The sequence below is a fragment of the Odocoileus virginianus genome, chromosome 10, assembly GCF_023699985.2.
Source record: "Odocoileus virginianus isolate 20LAN1187 ecotype Illinois chromosome 10, Ovbor_1.2, whole genome shotgun sequence".
In the NCBI taxonomy this organism is placed as follows: Eukaryota; Metazoa; Chordata; class Mammalia; order Artiodactyla; family Cervidae; genus Odocoileus; species Odocoileus virginianus.
In genome coordinates, this window is record NC_069683.1 from 32,971,748 (window position 1) to 32,994,812 (window position 23,065).

The following is a 23,065-nucleotide window of genomic DNA, read 5'->3' on the forward strand; positions in this document are numbered from 1 at the left end:
TGTCATCAATCCAGGGAGGCTTGGGTTTAAAAGAAACTTTCTTTATTGCAAGTGTCCAAGTCCTTAGGATTCATCCTTAAAGATACTAGAAGATGAGAAAGACCACACACCAAGACTATGTTTAGTCATTAAACTAGCCAGCAGCCAGTTTGTTCTAAGATGCATTGCATCAGACATCATAGTACCTAAAGAAAATCTGCTTTTTGTGAAGGGCCACTGTGTATTTTCAGATCTAATTTACCATAAAGTGCAGCCATAGGCCAACCAGATGTCTAGATAATACAGTCAGTGCAAAAATTCAAATCGGTAAGTTGGGGCTTTGATGAGGCTCAGTTCAGTTCAGTTCAGTCACTCAGTCATGTCCGACTCTTTGCGACCCCGTGGACTGCAGCACACCAGGCCTCCCTGTCCATCACTAACTCCCAGATGAGGCTGGCATACTGAAAAATATAAATGAATCTTGAAAATAAAAGGCAAAGTCTATCTCCAAAAGTTTGTTTAGTAAGGTGACTTGAGAAAAGTTATGTTAAGCACTTCCCACACATCCCTCCCCTTCTCTGCCAAAAACAAAAAATACCACACAAAAACCCTACCTGAAAATTATCTTGAAAACCAAGTCAAAACTGTGTGGTAAAAAAAGAGAGTGCTTTTTCCAGGTAAAGGACTTCAAGATAATTTACAGGCAGACATATGTTTATTAGTAAAAGTCACAAATAGGAAAAGATTTATTGGCTGACACTGTTTGAGGTGTGTGCTTTTAAAAAAATGCCTTGATTAATACGTTAATGAGAAAACAAAACAACAAGCGTGTTTTTGTTTCCAGTTTTGAATTTTCCAGAAAGAGTTGGCGAAATCAACAGGGCATTAAAACAAAATCCAGGAAAACTCAGTCAATCTTTTTCCCATTGTCTGCCTCATTTCTTTCTAGTCACCGTGAATTCAATTCCCAATTAGCTGAGGACAACATGACGGTCAAAGACGGATTTTCTCTGCTCTTGAACTTGAAGCTTCCAACGCTGCTGGGCATACTCGACCTTATTCAGCACGTTGGCTCGACTGCGGGAGCGGGCCAGCACATCATGGGCATTTGCAAAAGGCTGGTGATCCTGAAAGTGTAGGAATGGAGAACATCAGATAGCATGATCCATGTAAAACACACACGCACAATAGCAGTTATCCAGCCACAGAGACTGGAGCAGCTGGACTGTTTAAACAGACCATCTAAGTCAGCCAAGCATTCTTAGGCACTCAACACCAGAAGCAGGATGAACTCAACTACAGAAATAGGTGATTCAAATAAAACAAGCTATGAGGAGGTATTTGTGCAAGGTTCCCATGAGTCACCATTTTCACAGACATTTCCCTTAAGAAACAGGAACCAAGATAAAGACAGTGGTCATTTGTGTGAGAGAAGCCTTTCTTGATGAGCTGTGGAAAGAAAATCTATTTGCATGTTAATATCTACAAGTTATAGATAGAGAGTAGGGCTTTGCCTTGCTTTATTCAATACCATCCAGCTAACCTGTGGCTGAGGAAAGACCTGTCTTTTTAATATACTATCTTGACTCTCATATATATTAGAATTGTTACTTGCCAGCTTGGGACCACATTCATCCTGGCAGATGAGTTGACTGTATCCTAACTTGTTTGTTTTTTTTTTTTTAACTTACTTACTTTTATTATTTATTTGGCTATGCCGGGTCTTATTTGCAGCATGTGAGATCTTTAGTTGCAGCATGTAGAATCTTTAGTTGCAGCATGTGGGATCTAATTCCCTGACCAGGGATTGAACTCAGATACCCTGCACTGGGAATACAGTCTTAGCCACTGGACCACCAGGATGTCCCACCTTGGGTGGTTTTAATTTCTTCTTATGCTCCTCAACACACACACTTAAAACTTTTTCATTCTCCCCATCCCCTTCCCCAATCTGTAATGGACAGAGATATAGCTCAAGTGCTACAATTACCCTCGACTGCTAAGGACAGTAAAGGATTATTACTTCAGCATTTCTATTTGATAAAGTCTTGAATCTTCCATTGCTGAGCACATAGTAGCTTCCATGTTAGCTGATGCCTGAGAAGAGAGACTACTGAGAAAACCAACCTATCCTGGTCAAAATAAACCAATACCACTGATGTTTGTCGTCATTACATAGGAAACCACCATGCTAATCTATCTATGAACAAGATATAAACACAGCTGCCCAAATGACAAAAGGCATTCAGTACTAATTTATTGCTTTTGTTTGTCTTTTCCTTGATCTCTTTTTCCTGAACTTGAATAAGCAAAGCTTCTAAATGTTCCAACATAGGATGTAAGTCACAAGTCAGTGCTTTTAACTTGCCTCTTGAAAAGAATATTGTTTGGCTTGTGCATGTTTGCCAAAGCTCTGTTATATACCCAGGGCAGGAGACAGCATGTCTATGGAAAGCTGTAGATAACTGCATAACTATATATATATATATGTATACACACACATATATATATATAAAACTATATATATATAACTATATATAAAGTGTTTTAATACCTGGTCTTCTTTTTATAGCAAGATATCTATATAATGTCAACATTTCAAAGACAGCAAAGAGTTTTCTATAAAGAATCTACCCCTGCCTTCTTTACCAAAATTGCTTCAACTTTTCACTTAATTTAGGGAATATCTTGTACAAACCCTATTTTTTTTAACCTTATAAATGAAAATAATAAAAACAATTCCATAAAGTTCAAATGTTTCAAAGATGTAAGAAAAGAGGTTAGGAAAAAGGAAGACAGAGTATTTTGTTGTTAGATTACTGTATTTCCCATGAAAAAGTAAACCAATCCAAGGTCATCTAATAAATAAGCACAAACACAAGTTTTAGCTCCCTTAACCTTGACCTGGTGTCACATCTTGTCAACATACAGAGTTTGTTCAGGGAGATTAAAATGGCACTATAGAACACAGCGCTTTAGTGAAGTTGTATATAAAACATTATTACCGTTGGTTTGTTTTGGCATAAACAGGACTGGGAAGAGGGATGTGCCTTACCAGCAGAGTACTTCTCAATTTCATAGTCTTTTTATCTACTCTTCAAGGTAGGGGGAGAAACATCTTCTTAAGAAACAAGTTAAAGGACTAAACAAACAAGTTAATCCTTTTGGTCTATCTTCCGTCTATCAGAACAAGATTGAACTAGCTGCTCTTGCTCATGTATGCCGGGAGAACTCACATAGAGATTTACCCTTTATATATATTTGCTCTTTTTATACCGGATAAAATTACAATAAATACAAAACATGTTTTAATGTAATGCTTTGATAATAGCAATGACGTGTCATGGATATATGATACAGTAAATATTGTGACAACTTGCAGTGAACTTCTTAACTATTTGTGCTCTCACTTGATTCAAAGTGCTCTACGCCCAACAAACACGGAAAAAAATAAAACAGAAGTTAACTGAGGATTTAACAAAAGCATGTTTAAAGGAACATAAAGAGTGAAGAACTCTCATCTTGGATTAGCAACAATTGTAGGAATTTTAATTCAACTTCTTATTGTACAGAGTTGTTATCATACATTCATTGCTCTGCTTAGAAAACCTCTCTCTACCCAGAATCAGTTTAACAGATATCCAAAAGTCAGCCAGGCCTCTAAAGACAATGTTCTTATATGGTTGACATGTACATAGGATCAGTCCCTGGTGAACAAAATGGTTACTAAGCACAAGGTCCCATCAATCAAATGCCTTTCCTACCTGTTTTCATCTACACATTTGTGTGTCCATTTATTTTATGTTCTGTGTATTAAATTAATATTGAAAGTGACAGTGTTAGTCACTCAGTCATGTCTGACTCTTTGTGACTTCATGAACTATATACCCTGCCAGGCTCTTCTGTCCATGGAATTCTCCAGGCAAGAATACTGGAGTGGGTTGCCATTCCCTTCTCCAGGGGATCTTCCCGACCCAGGGATCAAACCTAGGTCTCCTGCATTGCAGACAGACTCTCTACCATCTGAGCTGCCAGGGAAGCACTAATATTGTCTATTTCTAAAGTCAGGAACCTGATATTTAGTGCTATAAGCAATGTATATAAGCCACAGCTTTGATCTATGTGCCTATAATGAAATGGTTTGTGTGGTCTTGGACATATAACATTTTTATATGTTAGTAGTTCTCACCTGATGGTGATTTTGACCCCCAGGAACATCTGGCATTGTCTGTGAACATTTTTGATTGTCAGGATTGGGATAAGGGGTGATACTCGTTTCTAGTGGGTAGAGGTCAGGGATGCCATTAGGTATCATACAGTGAATACAACAATCATCTGACCCAAAATGTCAATGGGAAATGTCATATGTGAATGAAAATTATATGAGAACAGTATTTGAGATGCTAATGCTTCCTGATATGGAAAAGTTACTCATTATGTGTTGGTTGATTAATAAAGGATGCAAGGGGAAAAGAGGCAAACAGTGGTGTTTCTATGAAAGTTCTTCACAAAACAAAAATGAAATCTTGCTCAAGTAAGTTGAGTATTCATAACTGATATTCATGAAACAAGCAGGCTCTGTTTGTAGGTATAACTTGAGCCATTCAGTTGGGATCTCCTTTCTCATGTTTTACCAACGGGCCCACAAGCTATTCCAGCGTAAAAGGACTTTTGACTGTGGTTGGTAAGGGTTCACTCCGGCTTTGGCTTTTGAAATTGATTCCTGAAACTCTACTAAATTTTATCCACTTTAAGAAACATAGTTCAATAAAGTAATCCAAAATACAACATAATTTCTAAAAAATATTATATATATATAATGATGAAATAGTGGAAAATTTGGAAACAAACCCAAATAATGATAAAGACATACTAAATAACAAATTATGGACTATGTCAATTTCTTAGTAGTTTTGAGTGATATAATATTAATTATATATACAACTCTGAATGTGTTTTAAAGATAGGAAGAGAATCAGGAGTGATGATTTTATTTTTCTCTAGAATTCAAGACCACAGATTATTTAAAGAAGGAGGAAAATAGGAAATACAAAACATCAGCAAGTTATCACGCTGTTCTTCATTAAGTAAAGAATATCATGGTTTTCATGTTTCCCTCCACTAAAGCCTCTTTGCCTTTCAAAATATTTGGTGATGTTGACAGGAAAGGTGGTAGTTTAGGTTGGAGCCTGGGGAGAAAACTATCTCAGATGCTTTCCTCAACGTAAACAGGAAAAGGTGATGAAAACTGTGCCCCTGATACAGAAAGCAAAAACCTTGTACAGCACACTCACCAAGGCTCATCTGTCTAAGCCACCATATTTACAGCTTTACAGGGCAATTTCCTCATAAAGAGACACACTAATATTAGACTCGTCTTTAGTTTCTCTGGTCGAGGATGTGCTCCAGCACATGGACATTTATATGGAGCTACTCTTCACCTGCACCTTACATCAGATGACGGCAGAGACTGACTCTGAACAGTGAGGCATGTTAAGAACTTACCCCAACATCATCATCGCTCTGTATCAACTGTGAGTGTCCAAACAGGCGTCTCTTCAGTATGGGCTCAACCAGAGTAAGATATACCATGTACAGAAGTAGAAGGCCCAAAATGGAGAGATAAATTATAATGGTAACCTAAAGGAAATTGAAAATAAGTTACATCTCTATTCAAGACAAGAAATCAGAATTTTGTATAATAATACTAAAGCCATAGTCAAGACTGACCCATCTGTTAAGCACACAGGATTTCTATACAAACCAGATTCCAGTGTAAGAAACAAACTCAGCTCTTCACCAAAGTATTATTTATAGAAAAATAGGAAAGAAAGCATATTTTTGTCTTTGGGGCCTTTTCACAAGTCTTCGAAATTCCATCTTCACCTACTACTAATCATTGTTACCACTGATAGCAAAGCAGTTTTCCTTTTTCACCTGAATACAGTGTCCTAGATTCAACAGCACTGCAGTCAAGACTACTTTCCATTAGGAACCCTAACAGAAAATGTAATTTAATGAATTTCAACAGCATACTGTTTTAGATCAATTCAGACATACAAAAATACATTTTAGGCACAAGATTTTCTTGAGATCTTAATTTGTGTGGTGTTAAGCAGTAGAGTGTAACACCTCCCACTAGAATGGCTCCAGTTAAAGACAGACAATACCAAATGTTAGTGAGAGTGCACAGAAACTGAAACCTCATACATTGCTGGTTAAGAATGTAAAACAGTATAGCTATTTTAGAATACAATCTGGCAGACTCTTAAAAAGTTACATATAAACTTACCTCTTTTAGGAATCTATCTGAGAGAAAGGAAAACATATATCCAAAGCACATACACTGATATTCATAACAGCATGATTCCTAAGAATAAAAATCTGGAAATAATCCAAATGTCCATCAATTGATGGATGGAAAAAGAAAATGTGGTATATTTATGTAGTAGAATGCTATTCAGTAATAAGAAGTAATTAAGTACTGATACATGCTATAGCATGAATAAACCTCAAAAACATTATGCTGTGTGAAAGAAACCAGTCGTAGAAAAGCACACATTTTCTGATTCTATTTATATGAAATGTCCAGATCTAGACATACAAAGCAGAACAGTGATTATCCAGGGCTGGGGGTGGGCTTCTCTGGTGGCTCAGACGGTAAAGAATCAACCAGCAATGCAAGAGACCCAGGTTGAATCCTTAGGTTGGGAAGATCCCCTGGAGAAGGGAACCTGCTCCAGCATTCCTGCCTAGAGAATCACATGGACAGAGGAGCCTGGCGGGCTACAGTCCACAGAGATGCAGAGTCAGACACAACTCAGGGACCAACACTTTCACTTCAATTTCAGGGCTGGAGGTAGGCATAGGATCAATGATAAATGGGCATCAGGGATCTTTTGTGGGTAATGGGAATGTTCTAAAACTGGATTTAAAAAAATGGTTTTAAATTTGCTAAAATTTATAAAACTGTACACTTAATAGGAGTGACATTTGGGGATGCAAATTACACATTAAAATTTTGTTAAAAAATAAAAAAGTTTATGATGATTTCTCTACAGGACAGCATCCTGCTGGAGTAGAAGCTCTCTGGCATGGTCAATCACAACAGGAATTTTGTAACTGGTACAGCTGGCCACTCCAGACTCCCCTGAAGCCTTTTTTTGGGGAACAGAAATGGGAAACCCCATATAAAAATTGGGAAAAAGAACTACTAGCTACCATAATAAAGTAACTGAACTCATTAGAGGTCCAAATTGTGATGAAAATGATCTACATTCCATTTCCTATAAAAGATAAAGAAAGAAAATCTTAAAATCCAGCAGTGATGTTTCCAGGATAGTATAGTCACTAAATATGTAACTTTTTCTCAGAGTTGAGAGGGCAGGAAGAAGGTCTAATTATGCTGCTTTCTCACTAATCTCTGGCATTCGTGGACCAAGGAGAAGCTGGAATGTCTTTCTGGGAAATGCTTATTACACACAGGGCTGCTTTGGGCCATTTCACACGTCACACCCATCTAAGGTGCCCTAATTCATCTACAAAGCATCTCAATGAGGCAGGTGGAGAGTAGGCTTGTTACTCCTTTCAGAGTGGGGGCTGGGGATAAGGAAGAAGGAGGTAAGAGGGTATTGGAGAAGAGGATGGAAGAGCAATAGTTCAGGTAACTAAATAGAATTCCAACGTCCAGCATTTTCTTTCCTGTTTCAGTTCAGTTCAGTCGCTCAGTCGTGTCCGACTCTTTGTGACCCCATGAATCGCAGCACTCCAGGCCTCCCTGTCCAACACCAACTCCCGGAGTTTACTCAAATTTACGTCCATTGAGTCGGTGATGCCATCCAACCATCTCATCCTCTGTTGTCCCCTTCTCCTCCTGCCTCCAATCCCTCCCAGCATGAGTGTCTTTTCCAATGAGTCAACTCTTCGCATGAGGTGGCCAAAGTATTGGAGTTTCAGCTTCAGTTTAGATACCATCAAAAACTGTTTCAGAAGCAGAAAAGATGGATTTTTTTCTTTTCTTACCTTGATCGTAACAGAACTTCTTTCTTCATATTTGCATTCACAGCGAAGACAGTATGCTTCTACGTCAGGCCCCCGCACAGGCATGGGATCCACAACATGAAGGCAATCACTGAAAAAATCAAAGATAAAATACTGTCTAAACCTAGCTGGATTTTCTACTCACACTGATCAAACCTTTCCTGAAATCCAGAATAATCACTGAGCTTACCCAATGAAGTAACATAAGGAACAAACAGTCAGTAAGGGAACTGAAATCATTTCCTCTCAATATTAGCAATTTGGTAAGATCTAACAGTCTAAGATGGAGAAGGAAATGGCAACCCACTCCAGTATTCTTGCCTGGAGAATGCCATGGACAGAGAAGCCTGGCGGGCTTTATTAGATACAACAGTCTAATAAACCGTTCAGTTCAGTTGCTCAGTCGTGTCTGACTCTTTGCAACCCCATGGACTGCAGCACAGCAGGTCTCCCTGTCCATCACCAACTCCCGGAGTTTACTCGAACTCATGTCCATTGAGTCAGTGGTGCCGTCCAACCATCTCATTCTCTGTTGTCCCCTTCTCCTCCCACCTTCAATCTTTCCCAGCCTCAGGGTCTTTTCAAATATCAGTTCTTCACAACAGGTGGCCAAAGTATTAGAGTTTCAGCTTCAACATCAGTCATTCCAATAAATATTCAGGACTGATTTCCTTTAGAATGAACTGGTTGGATCTCCTTGCAGTCCAAGGGACTCTCAAGAGTCTTCTCCAGCACCACAGTTCAAAAACATCAATTCTTCGGTACTCAGATTTCTTTATAGTCCTAACTCTCACATCCATACATGACTACTGGAAAAACCAAAGCTTTGACTAGATGGACATTTGTTGGCAAAGTAATGTCTCTGCTTTTTAATATGCTGTCTACGTTAGTCATAGCTTTTCTTCCAAGGAGCAAGCGTCTTTTAATTTCATGGCTGCAGTCACCATCTGCAGTGATTTTGGAGCCCCCCAAAAATAAAGTCTGTCACTGTTTCCATTGTTCCCCCATCTATTTGCCATGAAGTAATGGGACCAGATGCCATGAACTTAGTTTTCTGAATGTTGAGTTTTAAGCCAACTTTTTCACTCTCCTCTTTCACTTTCATCAAGAGGCTCTTTAGCAAAGCAGAGGGGGACTTCATTGCTTTCTGCCATCAGGGTGGTATCATCTGAATATCTGAGGTTATTGATATTTCCCCTGGCAATCTTGATTCCAGCTTGTGGTTCATCCAGCCTGGCATTTTGCACGATGTATTCTGCATAGAAGTTAAACAAGCAGGGTGACAATATACAGCCTTGACGTACTCCTTTACCAATTTGGAACTGTTGTTCCATGTCCAGTTCTAACTGTTGCTTCCTGATCTGCACACAGATTTCTCAGGAGGCAGGTCAGGTGGTCTGGTATTCCCATCTCTTGCAGAATTTTCCACAGTTTGTTGTGATCCACACAGTCAAAGGCTTTGGCATAGTCAATAAAGCAGAAGTAGATGTTTTTTTGGAACTCTTTTGCTTTTTCAATGATCCAACCATAAAGATACATATGCAGCAGCTATTTTTCAAAAGTGCTATTCATAGTTTAAAAAATGTCCCTAAAAATCCCAAATGAGACTGAAAGCTACTTAGCAGATCAAGTCATATTTAGACTGTTCATTTAGCAAGTAAAACTGCTAAACTGATTTAAGGTGATCTGGGGCATTATTCAAACAATTACCTCTTTTACGAATTAACTAACATTATCTGAACTGCTACATGTGGTATGTGAATGGCTAATCACACCTAACAGATGGTAAATTATGAAACTCTGAAAACCGAACACCAGAGTAAGAAATAATTACTTTTCTTAAGGAGTCTATTTAAAAAGCATGGAGAAGTAGGTTTAGGACAACAAAAATATTTAAAAATGAAAACATTACCTGGCAACAGTACATAAGTCATAATAAAAGGCTGAATGTTTTTGTTGTTGGATGTTGTTTATTTTCTCCCCATTTGCCATTTATTTATGGCTTATGAAAAAGCAATTCTACTCAAAAAATCTTATTTTCTAGAAGTCTGTCAATTCTAGGAAATAATTAAATTCTTACTCTCCACAGCTATTAAGAGCCCACTCTGATCCCCTTCAGCAAAGGCAGGCAAAGCTCTCCTGTCCTCCTGCCGGCCCCTCTCGTCACCTGTCCCTTAGGCACTTCTGGCTGCCTTAAGAACTCGACCACAGCATCCTGTCTCATTCAGGCATCCTGTCTGTCTCACTCTACCCACCTTCTTGGCAGCACCCAATGCGCCAGGCTGATTCTTTCCTTTTGCCCTATCAGAACATACTTTTTTGTGTTCTGTTCCCTGTGAACTGTGGTAGAACAAAGAAAACCCCAAACGGCATAAGTGATAAAAGTTCCGTCAGTTTTCCTTAACAGGTAATTTAATTTTAACAAAGGTAATAACAAAAAAGTAAGTCTCAACTGGCAGAATTTCAAACAAGAGTAAGGTTCCAAACTTACACCATACAAGTGTGTGGTATCTGTTCCAAATGTATTGAAGACCAGGAATGTATCCAGCTGGATGCAGGCATAAAATAGACAGAGGAAGCTAAATCCCACTGCAGGGGTATCCAGCTCAGAACCATGGAGGGCATGTAGCCCAGAACTCTCAGAGAGCTCACCTGCTGCATGAGGTCAGACTAAATGAACAGCTAAAAGGATTGGAATAAAAGGCCTCCTCGGACAGTTGTATTTCTGTCTTGCTTTAAATGATTTAAGGTGACCTGGACTATTATTCAAATACAAGATTAATTCTTTCATGAATTAACCAACAACATCTAAACTGTCACAGTGTGGTATATGAATAGCTAATCACACCTAACAGTTCCCTCCCCCCTACCCCACCCATATTTCTTTGAACCTCAGGAAAATTGAGATTTATCTCCTACTTAGTTTCCTAGATCAGCTTCAGAAGCCTTAGTCACAATCTTTGGAAGTACAAATACAGTTAATAACAAAGAGATTCTGAGTGCTGTGCAGGATGGGAGAGGAAACAGGAAGTTTTGGGCTGTCTGGCCAGTCACTGTAAATACAGAACCCAAATACAGAACTCAGCCACTTTAGGAACTAGGCAACACCTCCCCCTAGTGCCAAAAGGAGGACATTATCAGCTTCGAATCACACCCTGATACAAACCAGAGAACTCAGACTTTTCTTAAGCTACACAGTATAGGTCAATGAAGAATTAAAGCTGACAACAGGACAAAATGGAGGCCAGGAGGTAAATATATATTTATATATATATATATATATATATATATATATGTGTGTTTACCAGGAAGTAAATACATTACATTTACCAGGAGGTAAATACTGGTATTCCCTGGTGGCTCAGTGGTAAATCTAACTGCTTGCAATGCAGGAGACCTGGGTTTGATCCCTGGATCAGGAAGATCCCCTGGAGAAGGGAATGGTTACCCCCTCCAGTATTCTTGCCTGGAGAATTCCATGGACAGAGGAGCCTGGCAGGTTACAGTCCATGGGGTCACAGAGTCAGGCATGACTGAGCTATTAACACTTTCACTTATATATATGTGTATATATATAGTGTCAGATAAGATATCCATATATCTATATATATACACACATACATACACATACATATAGAGCCAGATAAAATACTGGAAGCCTTGGAAGACTATAACATCTTGATTAGTCATAACTTGCCTACCCTTCTAAAGCCAGTTAAAAACTTTCAGTGACATCTGTGAACCTATCCAGAATAAAAGGCTAAGCTGTAGACAGGAAGCAAGAGTGAGAAGGAAGAAAAATTCCAAAGCAAGCCTTGTTTTCAGTTGTTTATTTTCAAAGCTCCCTATTTTCACCAGTAACAAGGGATAAATGACATATGACTCTCTGTGAACCTGGAGTAAAAAAAGTCCGTGAAAAGATTGGAGCTAAACACTTGAACAGTGAGTTCATTTGCCACTCAAATAACAAGCGTCATACTCTATTACTGATAATAAAGTAAACTGATTATAAGTGCTGGATACATTTGGGAAATTTACAGGAATAACTTATTTGAATTTTCTTTTCATATAAAATAACTTGTGGATATAAAACCTAAAAGAATAGTCATATCACTGTGTAATACAAAACAAGTTAAAGTGGAACACAGAAGTTCTCAAGAACACACTTACCAAATGTCAGATTAAACTTAAATGGGAATTTAGGGACTGAACTTCATGGGAAGAATAGACAATGGTATCAAAAAAGCTAAACATGCTCAAAGTCTGCATTTTCTTATTCAAAGTCAGCTTGGAATAGTGTAACCGAATAAGTTTAATTCTGCTGTCAAACTTTTAGGTCTATTTCACTGTGAAATCAGGTACATGTTTTCTTCTATGCCTATCCTGTCAATCTTCCATTGCAAACCATAAAATGTCCCAGTCCAGGGTAAGGAGCCCACCTATCCTTAAATGACTGCTTCCCAATCATTTTATGGCATGTGTAGAAAAAGCTATCATTTGAAAGGCTCACTGAGGTAAACAGAGAAGACTGCTGGTGACAAACCAGTCAGGATCCCAGTCATTGCCAGATTATATACCACGGGCTCAAAGGATCAATGACTTGGCATATCTATAACCTACTGGCCCACCAATTGGTAAACTCTGATACCTATGGCTCATTCCCACTCCTTCCTGAGCCTTCTGACACTTTTGAACACAGTCTCCTATATCTGACAATATAGCATCAAAACCCACGAGTTATAAAAATTATAACTCAGATAAATGAGGCTTGCTTACCTTCAGCTGAGAAGCAAGAAGGGCCTAAATTTAAGGGCACACAGAAGGGTAGCTATGGGGAATTCAGATGCCACAAACTCAGCCCCACCCCAATGTAAAATCCTGCCTGCCTGGGGCTTTTGGTTACATTCCTTTAGACTTACTTGATGCACACGGGGTCTTACTCTCACTTTTTCAAATGGAAATGGAATTCAACACTTCTGCTTAAAAATAAATAGTTACAAAGAAAACAATACATTGGATGCATATCCAGGGCTAACAGTGATAACCAAAGAAAGAAATGTGACAGGTAATTCAGTAACATGGAATACTTACCAGTCTTTTTGGGATATGTTCTTATTATAAATATGCCCAGAATTATCTTTATAGGGAGGACAGATACATTTACATCGGACATCCTCAGAATTCTGTAACCAAAATAGAAACTTAGTATAGCTTGTTGACAGTTTATCATCAATATTTTTAGAAACTGCAACTTTACACATTTTGTTAAGCATCCCCTGCCAACTATTCTAAAACTCTTTATTTAAATTTTTAAATAACTTTAAGAGATACAAGTTTTTAAAAAACCACTGGTAATGCTCATGAATAATATAATACATAAAATTATTTTGAAATAACACATAGTATCTGTGGTTTATTAATCACATTTTTCAGTCACGTGACAAAATTGTGCTAATGTTATTATCATTTATCTGCCAGTAGAAAGACACAATAGACTGACAGCTGTGCCTGCAAATAAGAATGTTGATTACTGAAGGATTAGGAAATATCAAACTAAAAATTGCAAAACAAGTCACAATTCTACCCATCATCCTTCCACCCTTTGGTATAAAGGCACTGATATGGCTAAGTGAGTTGGGCCAGAGTCCTAAAGAAGGGATGAAGTTTTAGAGGCACTCAGCTACCAAAGAAAAAAAAAAAAGGAAGTACATAAATGAAGTAGCTTGAATATAGCTGAGATCAGTTTGGCATACTCTTCCCAGGAAACTTTGCTTCTAATCCCTGGGAGACAGAGAGGACAACTACTGAAAAAGCAAGTTTGAAGAAGTGAAGAGGTGACTAAATTTATGAATAGAGGGAGTAGGAGATGCTTTCTCAGCAAAAGGGAATCTAATTTCAGAAGGAAGGCAGTGGCTCATTAGTTTCCAGAGGATGGAGCCCAGAACTCCTATATATAGTGGTATGTCTGGCAGAGTTGTTGATAAGTCGTTTACTCATTCGGCAGTTACTTAGTGAGCATTTGTCCTGTGCCAGAATTTGTGCAAAAGGAGGTGGATTCAGATAAGTCTAAGACATAGTTCCTGCCTGCAATTAGGACACACCCAAGTAAAGAAGACTGACAAATACACGGTTACAGTAATAAACAACTTAAAGTGATGACAGTAGATATGCAGGAAGTGCCATCAGTGTTTTGAAAATCAGGAGACTTGCTGCTGTCCCTGTTTCTGAAGGGAACTGAGGAAGATTTCAAAAAGAAACCTTGACATAAACAACAAGGACCTGCTATAATAACCTATAATGAAAGCGAACCTGAGTTATTTTGCTGTACACTTGAAACTAACACAGCATTATAAATTAACTCTATTTCAATTAAAAAAAGAATCCCTGACCAAACCTCCCCATCTGTATGCTTGTCACTCATCTTTCCTAGCTCCTGTATTTAAAGGTATTATAGAGTAAAGCTCCAATTTAAAAAATGCAAACATCATTCTGTTTTCCCATCATATTAATGTGAATGCCTTCTGTTTCCTCCAGTAATGAGCTAGCTCATCAAGGAGAAAGCACAGGGCAGGTCTGGAGGGTATGGGCGTGAAGGGGACTAGAGAGAAGCATGAAGGTGAAGTAGGAAATAGATGAGTTCCAGGTTGGAAATTTACTATTAGTCACCTCCTCAGATGGTGACTGCAGCCACAAAATTAAAAGACGCTTGCTCCTTGGAAGAAAAGCTATGACAAACCTAGATAGCATATTAAAAAGCAGAGACATTACTTTGCTGACAAAGGTCTATACAGTCAAAGCTATGGCTTTTCCAGTAGTCATGCATGGGTGTGAGAGTTAGACCATAAAGAAGGCTGAATGCCGAAGAATTGATGCTTATCAACTGTGGTGTTGGAGAACTCTTGAGAGTCCCTTGGACTGTAAGGAGATCAAACTAGTCAATCCTAAAGGAAATAAATCCTGAATATTCATTGGAAAGACTGATGCTGAAGCTGAAGCTCTAATACTTTGGCCACCTGATGCAAAGAACTGACTCATTAGAAAAGACCCTTGTGCTGGGAAAGATTGAATGCAGGAAGTGAAGGGGAGGACAAAGGATGAGATGGTTGGATGGCATCACTGACTCAATGGATATGAGTTTGAGTAAGCTCTAGGAGATGGTGAAGGACAGGGAAGCCTGGTGTGCGGTAGTCCATGAGGCGGCAGTCAGACTTGACTGAGTGACTCAACAACAACCATCCTCTTTGCATTTTTTGAGATAAGATACAGGTGGGCTCCAGTTGAGGAATTTACAGTCAACAAAAACAGGGTAAATAGCCAGTCTTTGTCTCTTACTGAAGGGAATAATCATGGCAAGGACAAAGTAAGGAAAAAATCCTGTCTGATAAGGAAGATACTACACATGCACACAAAGGCTCCTTGGAATCAAAAGTCAGAGGATAATTCCAGGCGACAATCAGTCTTGCTCCTCCAATAAGCCTTCACTTTTAAATCCATCTTGGCTAAGCGTGCACACCCCAGGGGAGGGTCCTGAGACAAATTAACCCGGGGTGGGGGTTGGGGTGGGACAACAAAGCAAGGTGACTGGCCTGAGGGAAGAGGAAGACCCGGAAAACTGCCCCTTTACAAAGGATTTAAACTTCCCAAAAGCCCGATTCTCTCTGAGCTTACCCATGAGCCTTTCCACATGTACTTTTCTTTTCAATAAACTTTTTAGTTTACTTTTTAGTTTCTGCCTCCGTGCCTGCATTCGTTCTTGAGCAGGCAGGTAATACTAGGGACCCTAGCCCTAACTGTTGGCTCCTGTGGTCAACTGGTTAGGACTCCCCGTCTGGGAAACTAAGATCTGGCTTCCAGCTACTGCTGGCTGCTGCTTGCTGCAAGCTGCCTCTTACTGCTACGCGCATCAGAAATCAAGGGGATGAAAAGGGCCAAGAAATGGAGCAGGGGAGAAGGCCACAACTTCACCTCGCCTATGGTTTGGATCCTCCCTTACCCACTAAATTATCAAGAAAAGAAGGCAACAAATGGGCCAGGAGATCCTGGAAGGAGTGAGGTGAGGATATGAGGCTGGTGAGAGACCCTGTAGGTCATTTCTAGTGAGAAGGAAGGCTGCCAGGAGAGGCAAGTTCCCACAGTGGGAAGGGACTCTGTTCAGGGTTGAGTTGAGAGGAGTTCCTAACAGGTAAGACACCTGTGAGCTGGGGGCTTCCTATCCGGGATTGGGGGATTTCGGAGGGTGGTCCGTGAGGCTGGCGAAGGGTGACGGTAGACTGTCAGAGCTTAAGTGTAAAGTTCAAGTTAAAAGCTCTCAGAGTTGGAAAGGCTGTAAAGTTGAAAGTGGGTCCTGTCGGGGCTGGGGAGGGAAATTTAAGGAGCCGGACATGCTGTCCGGGCCCCGTCTGGACCAGGTGGGGAGGGGTGGGGTGTCAGCGCCGGGGGTGGGAGGGGGTGGGTGCGGGCGCTGTCCGCTGTCAGGGCTGGAGGGCGGGAGTGCCATCCGGCTGTCCGGAGGGTTTCAAGCGGGGGTCTGCCAGGGCTGTGACGCCAGGGATCGGGCTGGCAGGACTGGCAGAGGACTGGGGTGGGGCTCAGGTGGACAAGGCCGGAGGCAGCGGAGGCGCGCCGGTCTGAAGCGAAGGCTGGGCGGGACTCACCTTGGCGGCGTCTGACAGCTGCACGAGCAGCAGCACCGAGAGCGCCAGGCAGGACAGGCTGAGCATGGAGGCGAGACGGAGGAGGCCGGCCCACAGGGTCGCCATCGCGGCCAGGCCCAGCAGTCGCCACAGCCGGAGCCCCCGAGAGCAGCTCCCGGCCGGGCTCCGGCTCGGCTCGGGCTCCTCCGCCCGCACTTCCGTCTGGGCCCTCGCGTCACGGGCCGCGCCGGGTCAGCTACAAAAAGCACTCGCCCCGGAAACGGTTCCCGGTGCGGAGGCCGGGAGGCTGCGCCTTGCCCTAGAAGCTTAGGCGGCCTCTCCCGGGCACAACCTACGCTCGGCGGAGCTTCGAGGCGCTAGGATATCTTACCCCGGCACAGAAGCAGCCGGGCCGCGGACCGCCAGTGAGCTGGGAAGTCCTCCCATCCAGGGAGAACCCCCCTCTCCCGCCCACCCGCCGCAGGACGCCCGGATGTCAGATCCCCAACAAGCCCGCGGTTCACCGGAGCGACCCCTGCGCGGCCGGAGCCGTTCGTTGCCAGCCTTACGAGGACGGAGTGAGCCCCAGCCTCAGGAGGACAGAGTGAGCCCCAGCCTCAGGAATTGCTGAGAGGCGGCTCGTCCCGGCCGGCGCAGGCGGGGTGGGTGCTAAGCTTGGGAACAGGTATGATACTGACAGAGCCATCCCTTCCCCGGAAGCCCACCCGCAGTTAGAGGGTCGAGGGTGTCCTCTCCAGCACTTTGGTACTGACCTGCGGTCCACTCGCCTCCCGGAAACCGTTCCCGGGTAGGCTGCTAACAATCTGTGAGCTGCCTTCGTGGGTGTGGCCTCCGTTTGGGCTCCTTGCTGCCCTTCCGCTGGGGGCTGACTGCTTAGGCCCGGCCTGCCTCCAGCAACTGGGCCACAGCAGAGGGGCTAGGGCCGGGCCAGGCCAGGCTCCGGAAGGTGTGGAGTTGGCGAAAGAACCCCCCCTAGTAGCCGCCTCCGCCCAAGATTTCAGAAGATGGGGGATCACGGTGCTACAATCCTGTTCAGGGCGGCTGGCTCCTAATTCAAAACTAGGGGACCGCTGACGATCTTCCTAAGCGGGGTCATCCTGAAGGATAATTTGGGAGAATCCTGGAGATGGTACAGTTCAGTTCAGTTCAGTCGCTCAGTCGTGTCGACTCTTTGCGACCCCATGAATCGCAGCACGCCAGGCCTCCCTGTCCATCACCAACTCCCGGGGTCTACCCAAACCTATGTCCATCGAGTCGGTGATGTCATCCAGCTGTCTCATCCTCTGTCGTCCCCTTCTCCTCCTGCCCCCAATCCTTCCCAGTATTAGGGTCTTTTCCAATGAGTCAACTCTTCAGTCTCTCCAATTAAACTATTTTTCAGTTAGTAGTGGAAAGGGCATAGTGGAAAGAATGCAGGGGCTCATCATAGCCTCTGCGGATTTTTTGAAACATCTTGGTCCAAACACTTCCTTTTTCTGGGCTTAATATTAGAAGTTTGAACTCTTATCTGTGGGTTTCAAATTTTGCTTTCATGGAATACCCGTGTTTCTTTCTCTAAGCAAAACTTAAAAGTGGTCTTTTCCTAGTTTGTGGAAATGTTTTAATAGATTGAATTTTCTCGGTGTTTTTCTCACATGTGATTCTTGTTGCTGCTAGACCAACACAAGAAGGTGTCTGATATTATACTTGGCATATAAAAATATGCCAAGTATTTTTAGACCCTTTGAGTCCCAAATGGCAAGTGGTGCCCAGTCTCAACCAGAACCAGAATGGGAGGACTAGATGACCTTTCACCAAGGCCCCTCCAGGCTGCCCTGTCACTTTCCTTAATTGTCAGATTTTCTTAGCGGGTATCCTACTGGCCAGTGTCAAATGTGTCTCACTGTGATGCACTTGTGGATTCGTGATTGCTAAAAGCTGTCTCATCAGCAAGTTTGGGATCAGTTTAGGGTTAGCTGTCTAGTTCTGGCATCTGAAGGAGTGCTTTTACTCTTTGGTTGAAACCTCAGAGGGCTTCCCTTTCTTCTTCAAATTTGTTCTCAGGGCCCTGACTGGGGGCACAGAGATCTAGAGGAATATATAGTAGTACCTCAGCAAGTACACTCTCTGACATTGTAGCCACTAGCCCCAGGTAGCGACTGAGCACTTGAAGTGTGACTGACTGGAATTGGGATACGCTATAAGTGTAAAAATGTACTGAATTTCAAAGACTTAACATAAAAAACATATTACAATATCTCCTGTTAACCATAAACTCAATGTTTTTGTATTAAGGTTGAAATATTTTGGATGCATTAGGTTAAATAAAACATTAAAACAATTTCACTTTTTATTTTTACTTCTTCAATGTAGCTACTAGGAAATTTAATGTTTATAGTAGACATACCTGTTCTAGAATGTAAGATGTGGCTGCCCAGAGTAGAGTGTGACTGTAAGATGATTGGTTGCCTGGCTAGAGTCTGAATGAAGACTCAGACCTGGGTAAGGAGAAGGGGGACAGTTTAACTGGCACAGCTAGAGCCAAGGATTGGTGGGGGGGGGGGGGGGGGGTAGGGTATATGTCACTAAACAATATAATCCCAGGTGATACAATGGAAGTGGAGGAGTTGATTCTTGTTCTACCCTGCTCATACCTAGATAACTCCTACTTTTCCCTTAGGTCAGAGGTCTTCTCAACTAGAAAACCTTCCCTAACTTACATGCATTTTCATCTGTATTTGTGCAGATCTATTTCCTAACCTAATCCGTTACAAAAAATTATGTTTTCATATCTGCCTTTGAACTCCCAACCTCCACCCAAACTTGGCAGAGTCTTTGAGGGCAAGGGTTTTTATTATCTTTGTACCTGGAGACTGAGATAGAGTAAAAACTAATAAATGTTTGTGGGGACCTGGAAAAGGAAAAAAGGAATAGAAGAGGCTCCTCTGGTCAGTCTTCAAGAACCAGGTGCCTACAGTACTTGAATCCTACTTCCCTTCTGACCATGAGAGGGCGATGCTGAGATGCCCTAAGAAGTGCATGTGGAATCTGGGCACCATAGTAGGTCAGTCAGTCAGTTCAGTTGCTCATTCGTGTCTGACTCTTTGCAACCCATGGGAGGTAGGAGAGGTAGTAGAGGGGAGACTTCTGACCTAGGATCTTCCTAGACCTTCAGGTCACATCAGGGTTGTTCTGTTTACAGACAAGACTGGCCTCAGTGAGTATGCACTCTTTTCCCTGCTTACATGTGACTAGGTTTCCTTACTAGAATCCATTTAAGGAGTGAAAAGTCCAGGTTCACCTTCCTACCAGGCATGGGCCCTCTCACTTTGTAAAACCTAAAAAATGCCCTGGTGGGGGATGGCCAGAAGAGTGAGAAGAGTCTTCTCTAAATTTAAGTGTGGAAGTCAGAAGGTTAGGAAGCAGACGTGCCAATTTATGGATCTGGGACAGATGTATTTGGGACCAAGGTTTTGCTGGCTCTGTCTGCAGTCCCCTCACCCCCTTTCCCCTCCAGTGCTCACACAGCTCTCTGGCTGCCCCAGTCTTATTTCTCCACCTCATCCTTTCTGATCTACTCAGCCCTTTCTTAGGCCATGGCGGTACAGGAGAACAAATGGAATCATGCACAGAGTCAATAAGATGGTTTCCATGGACTGTCTCCAGTGCTTACAGCAGGACATACACATGCCCCCAGAAGTTTTTCTGAGCACGCTCTGGGAATGTCTTACATGAGCCCTCTCCTTTACCATGTGCATCACCAGGGTGCTGCCTCCTACTTAAGCCCCCTTTAGTGAGATTGTCTGCTGCCTGCCCTGTGTAAAGCCACATGAGTATACCATGCTGTCATTTGCTGGCTTCCACCACGTTACAATATATGAGGCCAGAATTATATCTGTTCCTAGAGATGCTGGTATCAGCAATAGTTGACAAGTTACTGGAGTCTGAAACAATAACACAGCAACACAAGGTTTAGTACCAAAGCAAGGAGAATTTTTAGTTTCTTTCAGAAGGGTGCTAAATCAGTATTCCTGGTTTCCCAGTATCTTACATCTTAACAATACCTGAGGGAAATAGTTCCTTCTCTCTGACTACTAGCATTTTCAAATAATTGAAACACTGTATTCATTTTTATTTTTACTAATATAGTACATTAATTCTTTTGGCCCCATGGAACTCTGACCAGGGATCCATCCTATGCCTCCTGCAGTGGAAGCACAAGGTCCTAACCACTGGTCAACCAGAGAAGTCCCCCATATAGTACATGTTAAAAATCAAATGGTACTGCACAGCTGACCCTACCCCAGCCCTCTGCACTCTGAATTTCTACTCCCCAGAGGTAACCTTATCTTTTATAATGCTCCTTTGGGATTTATCTCCCTATTTCTTAATAGCATCCCTATACTACTCATTCTCAATTCTTCAGTTTGGACTATTATTTTGCTTCTTGATATAGGAAATAAGCTATGTATTTACACTCCAATGCCCTCTCATAAACAAATGTATTATTTCTTCATCCTCCATCATGCCTCAATATATCAATATCTATGTTATCTTACTTAGGTAAAATCACTATTCCTTATATTATTATGACTGTACATATTTATTCATAGATGATCCAATTAGCATAATTTCATTTACTTTTTTTGATTGAAGTTAGCCATTGCCTCTTTTCCCAATTTATCCCAAACTCTCAACACTTTCAAACACATCGTATTGCCTATCAGTTTATATGTTTTTAATTGAAGACAACCACCCAGGAGTCCATCATCCTTTTTCATACTGGACTAGTTATTCTTTAAGCCTACCACCCAAGTTTTGCCCTAGAATAATTGAATCATTTCTTCTCAATTTCTACCTTTTTGTTTTTCTGAAAGATTTCTATCTTCCAACTCTTCCTTGGAATTTTCACATTTCTGTTACTGTGTTTTAAATTTACTACTTTCTTGACCACCCCTTCCCCTTTTAAATAGCAATCTGTTCCATCTGGGAATACACCTTACTTCTCTAAGGATATTTCTAATGTTTTGAGTTTGTCAGTCTTTGTTTCTGGTTTGTTTTTTTTCCTATTAGAAGCTTTTTCCTTTGGCCACGGTGTGCAGGTTCCCTGACCAAGGATTGAACCCAGGTCCATGGCAGTGAAAGCAGAGTCCTAACCACTGGACTGCCAGGGAATTTCCAGAAGCATTTCTTAAATGTTTGGAGAACTTTGACTATCCATTCCTATGTAAGAGTGAGACATTAGAAGACTGGTTGGAAGCTCTGTGTACATAAACAAGGCTTGTAATTAGTAGAACACACTACACTATTTTTCAGACTTCTGGTTGCAAACCCATTAATGGTTTGTAAAATCCATTTAATCACTTGCAACCAAATTTTTTTCCCTAAATGACAGAGTAGAGTAGAAAATACTATGTCAGAATACATCACACATAAAAAGAAAATTGTTTTGTGAAACTTTGGTTTCATACACATACACATATATACATCATATATACATATTATGTACTGAGTCAATTCCATAGAATGGGAATTTCAAAGAAGTTTGGAAAAAATACCACTTAGGCTGCTCAAGGGGATCTCCAGCTGCCAAGATGCGTTCTTTTACTTGGAAAGAGGTAAGTTTCTTTGGAGAAAAATTCTCTAAACTGCCTGCCTGCTAGTCTGGTAGCCAGTGTTCAATCAAGTATTTGTTGAGCATTTTCTATGTGCTAAGCACTCTTCTAGGTGCTTGGTATATAACCATGTGTAAAACAGATCAAACTTTCTGCCCTCCTGAAAACTAACATTCTAGTCAGGGGAACAAACAATAAACACAGTTAAGTTATACAGTATTTAGCTATCATGCTATGAAAACACAGTAACAGAAAGGGAAACTGAATATAGGCATAGAACTGCTGGAAGGAGGGTAGATGTGGTAGGAGTGGTGAATGTTCTGATTATTTCATGAATGAAGTAGAAAGCAAGGCCATCATCTGAGAAGGCAATGTTAGAGACTTGAGAAGAAAGGAGAAGGTATGAAATAACTTAGGAACATAGCCCATCAAACTAGAGCCCATGGCCAAATCTTGTTTTTGTACAGCCTCCTAGCTAAGAATAATTTTTATACTTTAAATGGCTGGGGGTAAAAAACTAAAGATGAATTCTAAATTGTGACATGTAAAAATTACATAAAATTCAGATTTCACTTACTTACATGTTGCCTTTGGCTACTTTCTTGTTACAACATCAGATAGAGTAGTCGTGAAAGAGACTATATGACTCGAAAAGCCTAAAATACTTACCTGGCCTTTTGCAGAAAAATGTTGCATCTAGCATAAGAAAGTGAATGACTTGCAAAATACGATTGTTGGGCAGTGTTAAGGGCCTGAGAGTAATGGACATGAATTTAAAATGAGGCCAGTCAGCATGGC

The 23,065-nt window shown here is 41.3% G+C and overlaps 1 protein-coding gene across 1 annotated transcript; it reads right to left on the bottom strand.

The window, feature by feature from the left end:
* Nucleotides 1-675: 675 nt before the first annotated feature.
* TMEM9B (TMEM9 domain family member B) lies at nucleotides 676-16,883 on the bottom strand. Its single transcript, XM_020870809.2, has 5 exons — nucleotides 16,674-16,883; nucleotides 13,111-13,202; nucleotides 8,002-8,110; nucleotides 5,485-5,619; nucleotides 676-1,106 (listed from the first exon to the last, which is right to left on the bottom strand). The coding sequence occupies exons 1-5, from the start codon at nucleotides 16,776-16,778 to the stop codon at nucleotides 951-953; spliced, it is 597 nt and encodes a 198-aa protein (XP_020726468.1). The 5' UTR covers nucleotides 16,779-16,883; the 3' UTR covers nucleotides 676-950.
* Nucleotides 16,884-23,065: the final 6,182 nt, after the last annotated feature.

Bases quoted from the DNA above. Each gene is read 5' to 3' on its own strand.
- TMEM9B (XM_020870809.2), bottom strand. From the start codon at position 16,778: ATGGCGACCCTGTGGGCCGGCCTCCTCCGTCTCGCCTCCATGCTCAGC. The intron at 13,203-16,673 runs GTGAGTCCCGCC...TTTTGGTTACAG, and splicing joins AGCTGTCAGACGCCGCCAAG to AATTCTGAGGATGTCCGATG. The intron at 5,620-8,001 runs GTAAGAAAAGAA...AATTTCCTTTAG, and splicing joins GAAGTTCTGTTACGATCAAG to GTTACCATTATAATTTATCT.